Genomic DNA, 17,545 nt, shown 5'->3' on the forward strand with positions numbered 1-17,545 from the left:
AAAATAACAACCAGCATTTCCTGACCCTTCATGTGATTGGAGTTTAAAAACAGTACATGTGTGTATATGTATATATATATTTTTAGAAGTTTATCTAATCCTGGTTTGCCGATGATGCAGATTTAATAAGACCAGCAATTTAGTCTACATTAGATGTAATCATCATACTTGGAAACATCTTACTCAGTTTGAGCTTTCTTTCCAGTGTTGTTTTCTGTTTTCCCTCTATGCGTTGAGAGTTAGGCTCATTAATTTTAGAATCGGATTTTGGGGTTCAAAAATATTAAGAAAAACAATCTCCCTTGTTGAAAAAGCATGTCAGCCTTTCCTTGTGTTCTTGAAGTGTGGTGCAAAGCTCTTAGTGATTGTCAGTCCAAGGTGAAGGGTTATTTATCTGGTCAATATTTGTCAATCTACATATAACATTCACCTTTACCAAATGCATTGTAAAAAAAATTCATTCCCTGTCTTTTTCAGACCTTGGTAAATGTCAGATTTCTTTCCTTTTATTTCTTTTTTTCCTTTTCGATTTTATCAGTAGGTGTTTGGGTTTTTTTTAAATGTTTCACCAATACCAGCATGTGATGATTTTGTTTGTAGTGCACATTCTGTTTTGGAATGGCTGTGGCCTACTGCCAGCACTAAAATACACCTAAAGTTTTAAGAAATAAATCAAATGATACGGTGATGATATTCTTGGCTCTGCAGTCCCGTCATGCTTTCTTGGCCTTTCCAAACCAATTGACTTACTTATAAAATTTCCTATATGACTTGGCACTAGCATCTGCAGTACTAGTGCAGTCAGAAATCTGCATTTTGACAAAATCCACCTAGAAGCAGTTAAGAAAATAATACAGAACTATTTTTTGCCTTCCTGACTCTCAAATAAAAGGTGATATCTTGAAACAGCATTCCTTGTCTCCTGCAATAATAGCAATAACATGGTCTTAAAGTAAATTTGTTGTAACTTTTCAAAACGTTATGCTCTTCTAGTTAAAAAAGGGAGATGTTGATTAAAAATCTTCAAGTGTTTTTAATTATGTGCATTCTGTATTGTAAAATTACCTTAGGCACCAAGTGAGCGCATTTTTCTTTCAAAGTAGATGGTAGATAAATATTGCTTCATGTGGAAACAATAAGTTCCTTTGTATGAATTATGATGGTTTTTATTTGGTTTTGGGTGTCAGGAGGAATAAGTCAAAGCACTATCATCAGAAATAGGCATAATTGTTGGTCAAATTCTGCAAACAGAAAATTAAAAGCCAGCCATTTTAATTGTTTATATTGAGATTTTGCTGTGGCCGATGCAGATTTGTTAGAGTTGAATGCAGCAGAGTAACATTACGAGTTATAGTTTGGAAATTATGAAAAAAGTAATTATTTTGATTTTCACAGGGTATTTTGACCTTTATAGCGATAGGCAAAATGATGTGCAGCTCTAAAGCAACAGACCATCATCAGTGGTCATTGAATATACCTTTCTATGTGGCACAATCCTTGATGTACAGAGGTTTGAAGTACAACACATCTTGCAAAGCTTTAAGTATTAGGCTATGGTTGGCAGCTTCAGAATGGAAGTCATTCCTTTATTCGCCATCTGTCTCTGAGGCCATAGCAAAAAACTTGGATGTTCCTAATGTATATAGGTAGCTGATAGTAAAACTGCTGCTGAGTTGGGATCTCAGTTGATCTGGGCCAAAACTTCACAAAGTGGATGTACTCCTGCGCTTTGTCACGGGGATAGCAAAGGACAGCAGGATTCTTGGAGTACAAGGTGAAAGAAAAAGTTATCCAGACACCAGAAAAGACAATAGTGATGTGCCAGAGGAGAACAGGGCAGGCATGCAGAGAGTGTGCACATGCAGGGAAAAATACAGGTGTAATGCTCAGGGGGGCTAACCAGTCTCTGCAGACTGATCTTAGCAGTAGTTGGAGCTTGTGATACATTTTGACCTACAGTTTATATAATCTTATATTAAGTTTGAAATATAGTTTATATAGTCTTCATATAGTTTATATGTAACATATATTGTGTAGTGCTTTGCTTTCCTTTGTCTACATAAAATTATAAGCTATATGGAAATTTTTATGGGATTCCCAGTATAACCTTCATATACGGTGGTATGTTGACATATCCTTTTAATTTAAAAATATATGAAGTTGTAAAATGGATGTTGGTGTATAGATCTGTATAGTTAAGGAACCAAACAATCTTGGTAGTACTAGGGTTCCATCATATGATAATTGTTCTTCTGCTACCCTGAGTCATTTGGTATGCTGAAACTACTGCCATTACCTGTTCACTTATTGCAGCTGCAACATAAACCATAGTAATTGCCTAACAGTTGTCATAAAATGACATCTTTCTTATAAACCTCTTTTAGAACTGAAAGGCCACAATAAGGTCTTCCTGGAGTGTTCTCTTCTCCAGGCTGAACAGTCCGAACTCTCTTAGCCTTTCCCCATAGGAGAGGTGCTCCATCCCTTTAGACAGGTCTTCGCTGTTCCAAGTGAAGATTGTTAGAGTACAGAAATGAAGTATAAAACTAAGTGCAAAGGAAATGCTTCTTCCTCTTATGAACTACTTAATTCAGCAAAGAGGTTTTGTTTTTTTTTTTTTTGTGCAATGCTAAAGTCTTACCCTGGTTTCATCATGTCAGATTAAGCACAGAAGTGGAAATGTACAGAATAACCACCATCAGTTTTTGACAGGTTTAGAGTATATCCAGGTGTGACTTACTTTAAATATTATTTACTTATTTAATTACTGAAATACAATGAGGTTATGGAGTTTCTTTAAGAAAGGAAGAAGTGGAATTTAGCAGAAGTATTGCTTCAAATAAAAGGAACTTTCCATTGGCAGAGGTCCTTTAAAGGAAGTCTAAAGATGCTCCCCAGCATAATGGTTTTATAAAGGGTCAATGTGCAACAAGAAGGGTATCTTGTGACCTTATTCCTACTTCAGACCTTAGGTACCTAATTTCAGCTCCTGTTTTCTCTGAAAAAAAAAAACATGTCACACGGTTCATTTTGAAAGTTGTTTGGAGTGACTTACAGTCTCACATTTTTTGTTCATCCTGTGTACTGCTTTATTGCCTTAATGGAAGGGGTATAAAGATATTTTCTTCCAGGATGGGATCAGCTATAAGCTGCATAGAAAATGAGCAACAATTCATTTGTCATGTTTTTGTAGCTCTTTTGAAATGAATTTTTCATAGTGTATAACTGAGTAACTGATCCTACTATATTTTTGCTTGCATGTTGGTGCCAGTTTAAAATTTACTGGCACAAGTGGTACGTCTTGTGTCTGCTCCCAAGAGAAGCCACAGGTACCCTGTGCTTCAGATTCTCCTGCAACCACTTTGGGTTGCTCCTTCTTCGCCCAAGAATTCTCTGGAGTGAGAGTCTTAAGTGGACAGGGTGTTTTTTTTTCCTCTGCCTAATTTAGAGTGATAATTCCTGCCCTTGAGATAGCATCTGCGTTCCCAGAAGGTGTAGCATAAGCAGTGCATTTCGGCCGTGCTGGTTTTGAGGAAGTAGGGGCCAGTGCCACATATGGGGAAGGGGAAGGCCTTAGACAGTGCTTATAGCAGGGATGAACTGTGTCATTCCTCAGAAGATGTGAGGAAAGGGAAACAAATCAAATAGGCTCTGGAAGTTGTCCCAAACAGGTTGAAAAGGAGAATAAACCACGTTAATGATTAATGATGACAAAGCTCATTCAGCTTGAAAAGTACTTTCTGTAAGTGCTAAGTGCTGGCATTAAAAATGTATGCATTTTCCTTTTAATCCACGCTTGGTGTCTGCAAATGGAGGGGAAAAGGGAAAGCCAATACTGTCATTATAGCAACACTAATACCTCTCTACAGCTGAAATCACAGTTTGCCAATGCATGTGACCTAGGCTCTGGTTCTTGCAGAGCTTAGCCTGCTGTGGTTGCTGCTGCTAGTGGTTCTCTTAACTTGCTCTACTACCTGCCCTGTAGAGCTATAAATGAGCCTTGGAAACCTTCTGCAAGTCAAACCTCTGAATAATTCTCTTCATTAAATCCTTACTGATAAAAAGGAAGACTGTTATCTGGCACATGGATTTTTTTACACACGTAATGCTTTTTAAGATACTTATTATCAGATATTTGCTTTTCTAAAAAAAAAAATAAATTAAAAAATAGACCTGCTGTCTCAGTTGAGTAGGAGACATAGGGAAGGGGACTCTGACAGACATGATTTAGTATGCTGTTAAGGTGGTAGCATGTTGCCACCAGAAAAGCTGTATACTAGAGCAGCAGAAAACGTGTGGGTAGGAAGTGAAGTTTTTGCTGCAGTCAAGCTGCAAAAGGTAAAATCTAGAATAACGCATTAATACAGGTAATAGGGGCTCTGAAAGGAGATGAATAGACATCCAACAGGCAGAACAGAAAGAGAAGAGGCTGAATGAGCAGACTGAAAGTCTGGACCTTACAGCCACAAGCCACATGTAAAGGGTTAGGCTGGGGATGTGCTCATTGATGGGCCTGTTCGATGGTGTGGCTGGAAGGAAGTGGCTTTGTGCTCTGACCTGCAGTGAGGCACGCTGCACTCGGCAAGGCCGATGTAGCTCTTTGCCTACTCAGGCTGATGATCTTAAGCTCCTTTCCAACCCTAACTATTCTATGATTCTATGATGGTGAGTCAGCAGCTGCATACCTTTTGCAAGTTCTGTCTGAAAAGGGTAATTGAAGTCCCTGGTTTGCCAGCTTGCTGCAGAGTGTGTAATCCTTCTCACCTCCCACCCAGCTGTATCCTGAGCTTGTTTTGTATCTTCAAATCACTCTGCTGTTGGTCTAGCCTCACTTTTTATTCACATATCTGGTAACAGAGAGTTAGGGGCTTACTTTCTGTAGTTGTCTCTAGTTTGCCACAGCTAGCTGAACTGACAGGCAGGGTGACAGCACTACAGGGTGACCCATCTGCTGGAAAGCAGGCGCTCAATTGCTCTCTCTGTGTAGCATCAGGCTAGTCTCCTCATCACTCTCTTTGCCTCCCCAACAGACACTTATGCAGCAGCTCTCACCATGATGTGGGAAATGTGGAGGTGGAAGGGGATGGTTGCTCTATAAGAATAATGAGGTTTGGTATTAATTTGCACTTAGTCTAAAATTTCTACCTTTATTCTCCATTTTGTTGATGGTCCTGCAGTGCACTACTGTTAGATGCTACATTTTCAGTTATGACTTGGGTAAATTGCTATGGTTGCTAGGGGAGAAAAGTATCAGTATTACCAATATTTATTATTCGGTCCCCATGGAAACTGTAGCTCTCTGGAAGTCCTAATTCTCACATTTTTCTTTCCTATTGAAAAGATATGTCTTTAACCATGAGGTTCAGATAGTTATTTTCTAGAAATAGAAGGGAAGATGCACTACTCCTTTTTGCTCTCTGGTATGCTTGACAGATGTCTGTCTATGGATAATTACTGCTTACTAAGCTGTGTTGTGGTTTCCAGTCACATAAAGATTTTTGGAGTGTGGTTAATCTAATTTTATCGTGGTGGTGTTTTATTATTTTTTTTTCCCTCCTAGCTCCCTGTTTGATTTATCCTTTTCCCCATTACTGTTATTTTTTAGCTTGCTGCATATTTTAAATTGAGGAAGAGTTATTTGATGTGGAAATGAACTTGCTGTTTGCCATTTAAAGGCATAACTGTGGCAAAAGCTGTGAGCATGGTCCATGGCTGTGAAAGGGGGACAGTAGTAGTTGTATTTTCAAAGAATTCCCATTTCAAACGGAAGTGGTTAAAATAGTCACTGGTTTATTCTTGGTAGGACTGTTAACTCAGTCTTTGACTTTCTTACAGTGCCTAAAACAGTATGTGGAGCTTTTGATCAAAGAAGGTCTAGAAACAGCAATCAGTTGCCCTGATGCTGCCTGCCCAAAGCGAGGACATCTGCAAGAAAATGAGGTATGCTTTTACTGCAAGTGTTACAGCTGCCATTGTTGCCAACATACATTTTTGATACCCTCGAAATGTCACATATTTTGTCTCTGTTTGTTGAAAATGCCTTAGATTATTACTGTTCCTAATTGGAAATTTGTCTTTTCCTTTTCCCTCAACAGATTGAGTGCATGGTTGCATCAGAAATCATGCAAAGGTACAAGAAGCTGCAGTTTGAAAGAGGTAACGCATGTAACACTACCCACTGCAAGGCTGTGGGAGTTGTATCACTCCAGAACGATCCCATAAATCAGAATCTAGCTCTGCTCATGCGCATTAAGTAGCATTATGCATTAATCATTTGGTCATCACAAAACAAACCACCAACAACAAAACAGTGACAAAACCCACAAACAACCACAACAAAAAAAAACCCTACAATTGATTCTGTTCTTGACTGGATGATTCCCAGAACTGCAGCATTCTGGGAATGAACTAAGGAAAGAAAATTTCTATGTATTATATTGCTCTATAGGGGGAAGAGTGACTTCTTTTTCTAGTTTTGCTGTTTAAGTTGCCTACCAGTACTCCAGGGGCTGGGGAAGTAGACTGACCCCTTTTATGGAGCCACCATTATATCCTGTTATGGCATCTGGTGCAGAATTGCTAAGCACTTCTGTGTGTATAAAATGAACCTTGTTAATTTTCATGAGGATATAAGCTGACTGTGTGCCTATGGAGATGTAGAACTGTGTGGCTATTGAGAACTTACAGTAAGGTTTGCTGAGGGCAACACCCAGCCTAGAAACCGCTAAAGTCATTGGTAAGTTTTTATTGACATCAGCGGGCTTTGAAACATGCAATGACTTGCCAGAAAATAGCCTCCAAGAAAGGGCTGAAATTGTAACAGTCTTATGCTATTGTTAATCATATGGTTACATTAGGGCAGAGGCCAACTTGAAATAGAGTCCTAATAGGCAAGGCACTGTAAAAACACTTTCTGATGGGTTATACCTGCATAGTATATGCTCTATTTAACTTGAGATACAACTGAAGAAAAATGCAACATCTCATTCTCAGAGCAAGTTTAGTTCAGTTAATGAAAGGGGGCAATTCAAACTTGGGAAACCCACTTCAGTTTGGTGCCTGTTTGCAGAGTAGGCCAGATTTATGTCTTCAATGGGTAGCATAAATTAAAGGGCTTCTTTTGAAAACGCGTGTCTTCAAATGCCCTGCCAGTCAACCCTCAGCTGGAATATATTGTTACAGAAGGCTGGTCTTGTAACCACCATTGAATTTGGTCTTTTATGTCCCTTTGCAGAAGTGCTTTTGGATCCATGTCGGACTTGGTGTCCATCCTCTACTTGCCAGGCAGTTTGCCATCTTCAGGAATCAAGCCCCCAGGATCCCCAGCTGGTCCAGTGCAAAGCTTGCGACATAGAGTTCTGCTCTGCTTGCAGATCTAATTGGCATCCAGGTCAAGGCTGTCAAGAGAACATGCCAATCTCTTTTCTTCCAGGAGAAACAAGGTGAAGTATTGAAAAAGATGAATTATTTAGAAATTAAACACTCCATCTTTGAACAAACCAGAATGTGAATAGCGAAGAGGCATTTCCCTGATACTTTGTGTTAAAGCAGCTTTCCTTCACTTCGTCATTCCTGTTCTTCTAATGCTCTATTCCGAAACTGGGTAGCTCTTGGCAGCCTCACTCCTTGCCACGAATCCCAGCAAAGCACTAAGTAGTTACTCTAGCCTTTGCCCTTTCGCCCCAGTGGAAAAAATACAACATCCAGGCAGCTCATGAGCTTCCCTTCAGAGAAAATCTTGCTGCTGCTATTCTGGACAGCATGAAGGGTGGTAACATCATGCCAGACGGTGATTTTTTTATTTTTTTTTTTTATACCTTGTCAGTCATCCTAACTACTGCATATTTGGCTAACGATTTTAAGATCTGTTTCAAGTCATTTCCAGTGGCATACTGAAGCCAGTGAATAAGAAAGGTCATTGTGCATGTGGACCACGTAATGTCTGGGCTTGGCCAGCCTTGGAGCTGGCTATTCATAACTTGCCTTCTTCTTTCACGCTTTGCTGTAACAGATGACTAACTATGATGATGTCATGATGTGTTCTTGGTCAAATGTAGTAACTTTTGCACACGCTTTTTGTGTGTGCTTGACCAGAACTGCAGCTTACTAAACTTCATGGCAAGGTAAAAAACTTTGTTTTCCTTAGTGTTTTGGTTGCTTTTAGGTTTTATTTCATGCTTCATTTTTTACTCCATTGAAGTTTATTTTACCATTATTTTAGAGCATAATGTGCTATTAGCTACTGTGTGTTTGGAGTTTCATATACAGTTTATGGTTTCAGAGCATTTTTCTGTAATACCATTGCTTGTAGCGTGACCAACAAGTGTGTGTCCTTTTATCCTGCCACTGGGCAAAGCAATCAATCAAGGGTCAGTCCTGTTTTCAGCAAATTTTTGCTTCCCTCGGTCGTTCTTGTATCTCCCACTGGCAGTAGCTGCTGGAAGTGTCATTTGTTAAGGTATAACTTGGTTGTTAGTGTGCGAAAATCTGCATATGGTAGAAAGATACTCAAGGGCAATAAATGTTCTTCCAGTGTTTCCACATTGCTCTGTGTTGTGCCCACTGTATAAAAGAACACCCTGTGGTTTTGCACAGTGTCGTGGTTTAAACCCTAGCCAGACAGCTTGTTCACTCCCAGTGAGTGGTGCCGGGCTGACAGCAATCAAGGCCCCCCCCTGGGGCTCTCCCCTTCCCCGCTCCCAGAGGAACAGGGAGGAGGATCAAAAGAGTGCAATTCCCACGGGTTGAGACAAGAACAGTCCAGCAACCAATGTACAACACAAATCACCACTGCTACCACCAACGACAACAATGATAAGGGAAAATAACAAGGGAAGAGAATACAATACCACCGGCCAAGAAACGAGTCCGACCCAGAAGCCCGTGTCCTTCCAGGTAACTCCCAGTTACCCCCCACCCCGGGCACGACGTGCTGTGGTATGGAATACCTCCCTGGCTAGCCCGGGTCAGGCGCCCCGTCTCTGCTTCCTCCCGGCTTCCCCTCCTCCCTGGCAGAGCATGAGCCTCACAAAGTCCTTGGTCAGGGTAAACATCACTTAGCAACAACCGAAAACATCGGTATCACCAGCACTGTTCCCAGGCTGGAAGTCAAAACACAGCACTGCACCAGCTACCACGAAGGAGAAACATGACTGCTACTGCTGAACCCAGAACACACAGTCATGCAAGATAAGGAGAAGTGGTGCTTACCGTAACTCATGACCAGTGACTGGTTAGGATAGTGCTGGAGATGAAGAGATCAACTCTGAAAGAACAGCATGCTCTCCAAACCTCATGGTTCCCTACATGGTGGAAAATTCCTAGGGAGGATCCTTAAGGAGACAAACAATCTATCCCTTGTGCCCCAGTCTGAAGGAATGTGGTCTGGGTTTCTTGTGTCATTCAGGGATTGCTTCCTCTTCTGAGGAAGAAGGGAGGAAAATGATCTAGACATACAAAGCATTTAGGTGTGAACAGGAGAAAACTATCTAATATCTATTAATAGATAACAAAACCAGTTGGCAAATTATGTGGTAAAGAAAATGTCCTGAATCTTACATAGGCACTGTAGTCATTAAACATTTTTTTTTCTTGAGATATGTTTGAAAAATGGAGTATAGCTAAAATATCTGATTAGTGAAAGTGAATTCAATACCTGGATCTCTAGTAAATTTTTTTAAGTGAAAAAGTAGGCTTACCTTCTTAGTACAGTTCTTACTAAACTGACACAGCCACGTCTTACTAATTCCTCATTCTGTCCCACAGTTCAGTTTTTAAAATGGAAGAAGATGATGCCCCAATCAAACGCTGTCCAAAGTGTAAAGTTTACATTGAACGAGATGAAGGCTGTGCCCAAATGATGTGTAAGAACTGCAAACATGCTTTTTGCTGGTACTGCCTGGAATCTCTTGATGTGAGTACCTGCCATGCACTCTGGTTCTCAGAAGCTTAAAAGTTCATTGCTTTGCCATCCAGCTATCTTGTTAATGAATTAAATAGTAGTTCAGTAGCTTCTGCCCAACTTGGTGGACTGCAACCCACCAGAGCTAATTCTGGTAATTTGATAGGATTTCTATGCTTTGGTTTACTTGTCTGACCTGTGTGATTTCAGCATTTTGCCTATGTGAGTCAGTAAATAATTATGAAGAAGTAAAATTTTATGAAAATATTCTGTTTGCAATCTTTACATGGAAACTAACATGTGGGAGAGGTTTTGTTTGTTTGTTTTTTTTGTTTGTTTGTTTTTTGTTTTTTTTGGTTTATAGTACTTCACTTAATACTGACTTTCCAGTGTTCCCCTCCTTGAAGGAGTTACCGGATGATTATAACAATGTTCTTAGCCTGTGGAAGTTTAACAGACAAACTCTAGATTCGGTGCATCACCATGCAGGAGACTAGCAGTCAGATTTGTTTACTGTTCATTGTATTCTGTGGGACAAGAAATAGATCTGAGATATCAAAAAGAATACAGTGTTCTCCTAGCATTAGGAATTTCTCAGTCTATAACCTGCTGCTGTCATATGTTTGTTATTTTAAAAATCAGCCTGTTATCATGCCCAAGGATCAGAGTATATATAATATACAACATCTGTTTCCATGCCGTCTGTTTTATTTTATAACATTGTTAACAATAGCAAAGGAAATGTTTTAGGCTCCCGAAAGCTATTCAGATCCAGTGCTTGTCCCATTTGAATGCTTTACGGTCCTTAAGTCTCAGGCTTCTTACGTGCTCAGTTAAAAAACGATGTTCTGTTGGTACTAGGCCTGCTATCTTGGCTGGTCTGTAAAAGGTCAGATAGGGACATCATTTATCAAAATTCTATATTACCAATTTCTTCTTCAGCTAGTAAAAGGAACCAACTTTGGGAAGTCTGCGATACAAGTATTCTTTTTCCTTTGCTCTTTCTGTGTGTGTGCAAGATATATGCAGTGGTCATCTTATCTTCTTGGATCCTCTTGCCAAACTCCATGCTAGCGTTTAAATACGCAGCTTGAGAGCCTTTGGGAGAAGAATTCGTTATAGATATATAACATTCTCTAAAGAAACCTTTTTGTGAAGACACTTTAACTGTAAACAAAGCCCTTTGGAAAGGTTGGACTTGACCATATCCACTTGACTAAGCTTTTATCTTCCTGTGCAATTCCTGGTTATAAGTTTTCAGGAAATAGTACTTTATAACTTGAAGAAGAGTTTGTACTTCTGTTTATTGCCTACTTTTTCATTTAATATTTTGTAGGATGATTTTCTTCTTATACATTATGACAAAGGACCTTGTCGAAACAAGCTGGGCCACTCCAGGGCATCAGTTATTTGGCACAGAACGCAGGTAAACCTCAGATCTTTAAAAGCTCTTTACAGGTCTATTACTGTCATAGTGCCTTCCTTTGCCGTACTCATTTTAATACCTTAGGATAAATTTCTTATGCCAAATGGTAACTGATTTTCATAGCAACTCTAAGGAGGGCAGTAGCTTAGAGAGGTTAGCTATCCCAGAGAGGACAGTCCTTGACAGAAAGCCACTGAGAACTAGAAAGGGTATGTTTGCAGAGCCAATTAAGTGCCAATCCAGATACGTCCTCAGTAAACATGGAGGATGAACTAGGTTGACACCATCCATATTATTAACAGGAAGCTCATCATGGAAGGGATCTTTAGCTTCAGATTCAGAACTGGAAATGAATTAGCCCAAGTATGCTAGGTATCCTGTTATTGACTCCTGTTGTCTCATTCATGTAAGTTGGATTCAAGGTAACCCTCTGAGTTTATCAGTAGTTGCAAACACAGATTCAAGCTAACAAAGAGTGTGGGGATACCTCTTGTCTGGATCCGGTTTTGCTGGACCCAGCATGAATGCTAGTAATGAAAAAGCTCTCTGCATTACTTTCTATGCATACAATGTAAATGCTAGTGTGTGACTTGGTCCAATCTAGTGCCTTCATAGTCATTTCAGAGATACAGGGACGTCTGGGTATCTGAGTGACCTCTTCCTAAATTAACTGTATGCTAGCAAAAAGCTACCTTAGCTTGAGATGAAGTGCTTTGCTTGAAGTACAGATTTCTTTCCATTTGACTGTATACACCAAGTCTAGAGAACAAACTCCAAGCCTGGACAGGTCGCTAAACTGAAATAAAAGGTGAAGGATTGCATTCCTCTCCCTCTGCATATGCCCCTTGGTGCTGAACAATGGACTGGGTTTTGCTTGGCTTACTCAATGGTATCTTAGGAAGTGTGTGGCTACATCAGCTTTCTTGATATATCTATAATATGAGGTGATTAATCTGATACTTGGAATCTGTTCTTAGCCACAGCATTTGGTGCAGATATGTTTGCTGAACAGTATGCTTGATGTTTTGGTCATTTTTAAGAAAGAAAGTGATAATTCTTTACCAATCAGGATATAATTCTGCTAAACCCACTAAAGCTAAATCAACTTTGCAATTGTTTCCTTATGTGAAGTCTCTTTTGAGTATTTATCCAAGGTAAACTGAAGTGAGCATTTGGTTTGTTGTTTGTGGATTTTAAAAAAATATTTGTTTTGGCTAAAGGGGATGGCTTGATGCTGAGAGTAGGGCAGCAACTTCTTCAGAAGCAACAAAACCGAGTAGAACATGAGTCATACTCAGCAAGCAGTTTTGTTTAAAAAAGAAATAAAAAATGCACCAAACCCCTCTCCCCATAAATAAATAAACCCAAATAAAATGAAACTTAATGAATTTTTTGGTGATGCATTGAGGCTGGAAGGAAGGTGTAAATAGGTATCTCATAAAAATTACCAGTAGTCAGTCTGGTCCACTTGATTGCTAACTTCCAGCTTGGCTCTGTCTGACCAATGCACTCTTAGCCCAGCCTGCAAAGAGTTAGGCAAGAGCATGCTGTCTCCAGAAAGCAGTATGGCAGTAGTTGCAGCTCACAGCTTGCAAAGGAGATGAGAATTTAGGTCTGATTTATGTCTGCAGTAAATAAATGCAGAGATTAGTAAATGGACGTTGCATCAGATTGTCAACACCTCCAGTAAAAAGAATGAACAATGAAACGTGCACACCTCTGAAGCTGAAAAAGAAATTGCTCTTGGCAAGAAAAAACCCTTCTAGGGCAAGGAAGTTTGATCTCCTTATCCCTGGACAGCAAAAAGCGAAGATTGAAAGAATTTGGCTCGTAGGAGGCAGCAGTGACTGCTGTCCCACAGCGCCATCTCCCGCAACCGGCCTTTCCTTTCAGCCCCTGTCCAAAAATCCCTGGATAGTGGAATTGAAAAAAGAAATACATAGTAATCAGAACGAGAAATTGTCCGTGGCTGACAAAAATACTAGTAAATAATTCCATCTATACCATGGCTAATTAAATATTTGCCAGTTAATTGAAGCGGCATATCTAGCCCTGGCTAGAAGAATTCTTAATAAGTACTGCACTCTCACATTTTGCCTTCTCTTGTGAGGTTTTGCTGGCAGATTAGCATTCCACTCCTGCCTTCTTTATTCAGAATTATTTACAGGCACTCTCATGTGAATAAATCTAAATTATTTTCTCAATCAATTTGTGGGCATATTGTTGCAGCATTACTGTTACAGTTGCCTGTGACATATGGGAAACTTCCTCAGGCAATGAACCTCAACTTTAATTTTTTTAAATAATTTTCCAAATTTAAACACTGTGCAAACTAACAGAGCTTGGCACTGACAGGATGGTGGGTCTGTGGTCCTATGCCTATGCTGGGAAAAGGGTGATTATTGAATGTCAGTGAAAAAAGATGCTTTTAGATAGAGTCAGGTCATATCCCCTGAAGCAGCTGGATGAGCTCAGGTCTGACTGCAAAAAGCCATTGCGTATGCAGAGTCCTCCTATAGCGTTTGTAACTGGTGGCTGAGATTCCCAAGCTGGTTTTCCTGCTGGTGGGAAACTTGTGAGAGTATTCATGGATGATTGTGAACAACACGAAAACCGTTGCAGTTTTCACCAGTTAAAAAAAGGAACACCTTGAAATGAGAGTCTCTAATTCGCTTGTAGTCTTGATCCTGATATTTAATATTTAGGTTTGATCAAGAAGAAAGTACCTTGTTGGTTGCTTCATTAGTTGTTTGAGATATAGCAAAACTCAAAAAGGCAAATAACCATCTGCATTACTTTGTGTGATGTGACTGAGTTGTGCAGCATGGTTCTGACTGAAGCAAAGAAACATGAGCATTCACTCTCTGATATCACTCATGGTTACTAATCGCAGGAGGTGACCGTAGCGTACAACTGGGGGGAAGTCCTGGCTCTGGTAAGATCAATGGCATTTGCTGAGATCTTTTTGAAGGGCACTAATGCTGACATGATGTCAGCAGAATTTAGACAACTGCTATCCCTAACACAGTGCTATTCCTTTCTCTTGCAGGTGGTAGGAATTTTTGCAGGATTTGGTCTTCTGCTTTTGGTGGCCTCCCCTTTCCTTCTCCTTGCTACACCATTTGTTCTGTGCTGCAAGTGCAAATGTAATAAAGGAGATGATGACCCTCTACCTACCTAGACTGAGAAGACTGGACTCATCACAACATGTGTTTTGATCTTATTGTTGCTGTTGATGTTTCCCTCTTGCACTTACATTGCTGTAGCCTTACTTGCCCCATTCTGCTTTTCATTGACACACAGTCTTAGTTCCAGGAACTGTTGTTACTGCTGTTGCATAGATCAATCAATAATAGACAAGGAGGATAATGGAAGGCAAAATTGGTGCTAAAGGGAGACCGTGGACCTGGGTAGCTATCTGAAATTAAGAGGTAATAATGCTAACAATAATGCAAAAAGTTTCTGCTGCCCTGTGGTGGACTGGGAAGTGTACTGAATGGTATCAGCAAAACAAGCTGAAAATGCATACAAACCTAACCTTCTGCATATCTGTTCACTTCCAAATTTGATGTCTTATTCCTGTATATATTTAAGTTGCCGATCATTTAAATCAGTCAACATTGTGACTTTTACTATGTTTACTACGCATCTGTTTTTGTTAAAGCCATGACAATATCCTTTTTAGTACCTATTTTTTCAAGTATAACAAAATCGGTAAGGTGCATATAGGCCATCCTATGCCTTTCTTCAAATTTGGGGAGGGTTAGAGGGACAAGGTTGGTCCTGTTGCCTTCCAGAAATTTTATGAAGTCTTATAAGAAATTTGTTAGATTGAAAGCTACATTTTAAAAATGAGTTGATGAAGCAGTAAGGTTGAGTGGTGACACAAACCTACTGTCTAATCACAGTTCTTTTAAAAATGCATTGATGGTATTGATTACCGCTGGACCACTAGTGTTTTTCTGAACTGTTATTTTTTGCTGTTGTTTAGGGTTCTGCTACACTTATAGGGCTACATAACTTCTAATCCAGGTATCTTAATCTTTTTATATAGAGAGATATATATATAATCCTATTTAAACCAAATGTGTAAATAGCTGTGCTATTGAAATATTTTGGAAGCTCAAGATAGCTTGCTTCTGTCTTTAGGGTAATTATTAAAAAAATACAGGACTAACTTTGGTATTTAGACTCTTGGGTTATCAATGAACCTTTCCTTTTAGGTATAAAAATGTAGCAGGGTTATCCCTGTAGTTAATAATAAAAATGCCTGGGATGTTTGTGGAAGTTGTACTTTTCCTTTTAAACTATTTAGCCCGTTTTCAGAGTTAACATTGTATGATGTATGGTGTGTGCCGTTAATAACAATACTGTGATGAAACAGCTTTTATTTGAAAAGTAATCACTTGATTTGATAGTTTTGCAGCATTCTCAGTGCTGTGCTTCCAGGATGGTAAAGTGTGCTAGTTAGCATTGTATTAATCATCGTTGTTTCTCTTTAGAAATATTTTGTTGAAAACCATTTTTCTCTGATTTCAAAAGCCTACAAGGATTTGACTAATAACTTCTTGCCATGAAATATGAAGCACCTGAATGTGTATGTCTGTCTGTATGTCATGTGTATTTTTCATCATTATTTATTTCTGTGCATTATTTATTTCTGTGCATTATTGATGTACTGAGATGGATAAATAGCCAGGATAAATTTGCACTGAAAATACATTAAGACCCTTAGATGCAATTGCTTCTGGCTGCTGCCACAGGCTGGGAATGTTTTTACAGCTTAAGCATAAGGAAATGACTCCTTTCATTATTATCTTTTGTTTTGTACTGTCTGTCTGTTAAATAAAAAGACTGCAGGTTACAGTTTTGGAAAGGGCCGCTATCTTTTTATAAAGCTACTCTAGAATTTCTTCTCTATCCCCCCTCCCCCTTCTGGCACGTTTAATAGTATCCAAACTCAAACTGTATCTAACCACAGATTTTAGCTCCAGGAGCTGAAGGGTATCTGCAGTTTACTTCTTTGGCTTGATTTTAATGACTGAAGAAAAAGGATAGCTGGTTTCCAGCAAGTCTGAACTCCTTGTGATATCTTCAGATTGTTCATGGCAATGCACAGTTCAGGCCTTTTGTTATCAGGGTGGTTTTAGTATTTTAGCTATCTTTGTTATTAAGAATTGCTCAGTTGCTCAAAGTGTCTGTAGGAAGTCTGGGTAGTGCATTCTATCACTGTTTGTCAGCCCCAGAGGAGTGTGTGAAGCACTGCTGAGGTCAGTGGGCAGTGAAGTGGTTATCTGACTCTGACTCTGGCAGCACCTCAGTCCATGCTCCAGAAGTACACTAAGCCGAGCACCTGGGTTGTCCTGAGTCATAGCTTCAGTGTGCAGAAATAATGGAAACCCTTCTGCGAAGGACAGCTTCCTGCAGGTCAGCTTCAACTATGGCCTTTCAGCCTTGGCCCTGTAATTCTGTTTAACTGGAGAAAAACAAAATGGGCAACAGGACATAAAAATGTCATGGGTTGTTGGTTTTCTAATTGGGAGCGCCGAGGGATTTGCCTGTATGTGGTGGTGGTTCTAATGACTGCTTCTACTACTGGGATGATAGTAAACCTCAGAGGCACAGTGGCTGTACTGGAGTGTCCTGGTATGAGGTTTATTTTCTCTGTGCCTTTCTTAGAGACAGCCTTTACATGGCAATACAGCAAAACTTGAGTTTTCCATGGTACTCTGTGGCCAGTTAATAATCAATGTCAAAATTAATGCATTTCTAGATTTAAAAAAGAAAAAAAAAGTCCTTTACAAATACAGATGTTTTTAAATAACAGTTTATAATCAGTGCTCACAGGTAACATATATAATCAGAAAACTATGTAATTCTGTCAGTATATCTCTGTCTCTGAGCTCAACATACTTGAATTGCTACTGGAGATTTTTATGACATATCACTTGTTTCACACCCTGGCTGTTGGGATAGACTATATGCCTATATATATTTACCAAATACCTAATAATTTCAGGTTTCCTAAATGTCATTCCATCTGTATTCTTCTCGGGGATTTTGTTTTATTATGTTACTTTTGTAATGCTGATTTGTTTTTGAAGTAGCAACTTCTGGTGGTGATAAGTATTGAGTTCAGGCTGGTTTTATGTTGCAGCTTATGTTGATAGTGTGACATTTAATACCCTGAAACTGAACTGTAAATACTTAAACTCTGA

General features: G+C 39.4%; 1 protein-coding gene across 2 annotated transcripts in view; it reads left to right on the plus strand.

The window, feature by feature from the left end:
• RNF144A (ring finger protein 144A) overlaps positions 1–15,927 on the plus strand; it is a 68,965-nt gene extending 53,038 nt beyond the window's left edge. For both annotated transcript variants that reach the window (XM_061460761.1, XM_061460762.1), the window contains exons 3-8: positions 5,836–5,940; positions 6,096–6,156; positions 7,235–7,442; positions 9,766–9,913; positions 11,238–11,327; positions 14,377–15,927. In XM_061460761.1, the coding sequence (XP_061316745.1) occupies positions 5,836–5,940; positions 6,096–6,156; positions 7,235–7,442; positions 9,766–9,913; positions 11,238–11,327; positions 14,377–14,508 (744 nt within the window). In that variant the 3' untranslated portion in view covers positions 14,509–15,927. The remainder of the gene's footprint in view (positions 1–5,835; positions 5,941–6,095; positions 6,157–7,234; positions 7,443–9,765; positions 9,914–11,237; positions 11,328–14,376) is intronic.
• The last annotated feature ends 1,618 nt before the right edge of the window (positions 15,928–17,545 follow it).

Source organism: Pezoporus flaviventris, unplaced genomic scaffold (assembly GCF_033815535.1).
Source record: "Pezoporus flaviventris isolate CSIRO_AGI_PZ_B2104156 unplaced genomic scaffold, CSIRO_AGI_Pfla_v1 ptg000031l, whole genome shotgun sequence".
Lineage (NCBI taxonomy): Eukaryota > Metazoa > Chordata > Aves > Psittaciformes > Psittacidae > Pezoporus > Pezoporus flaviventris.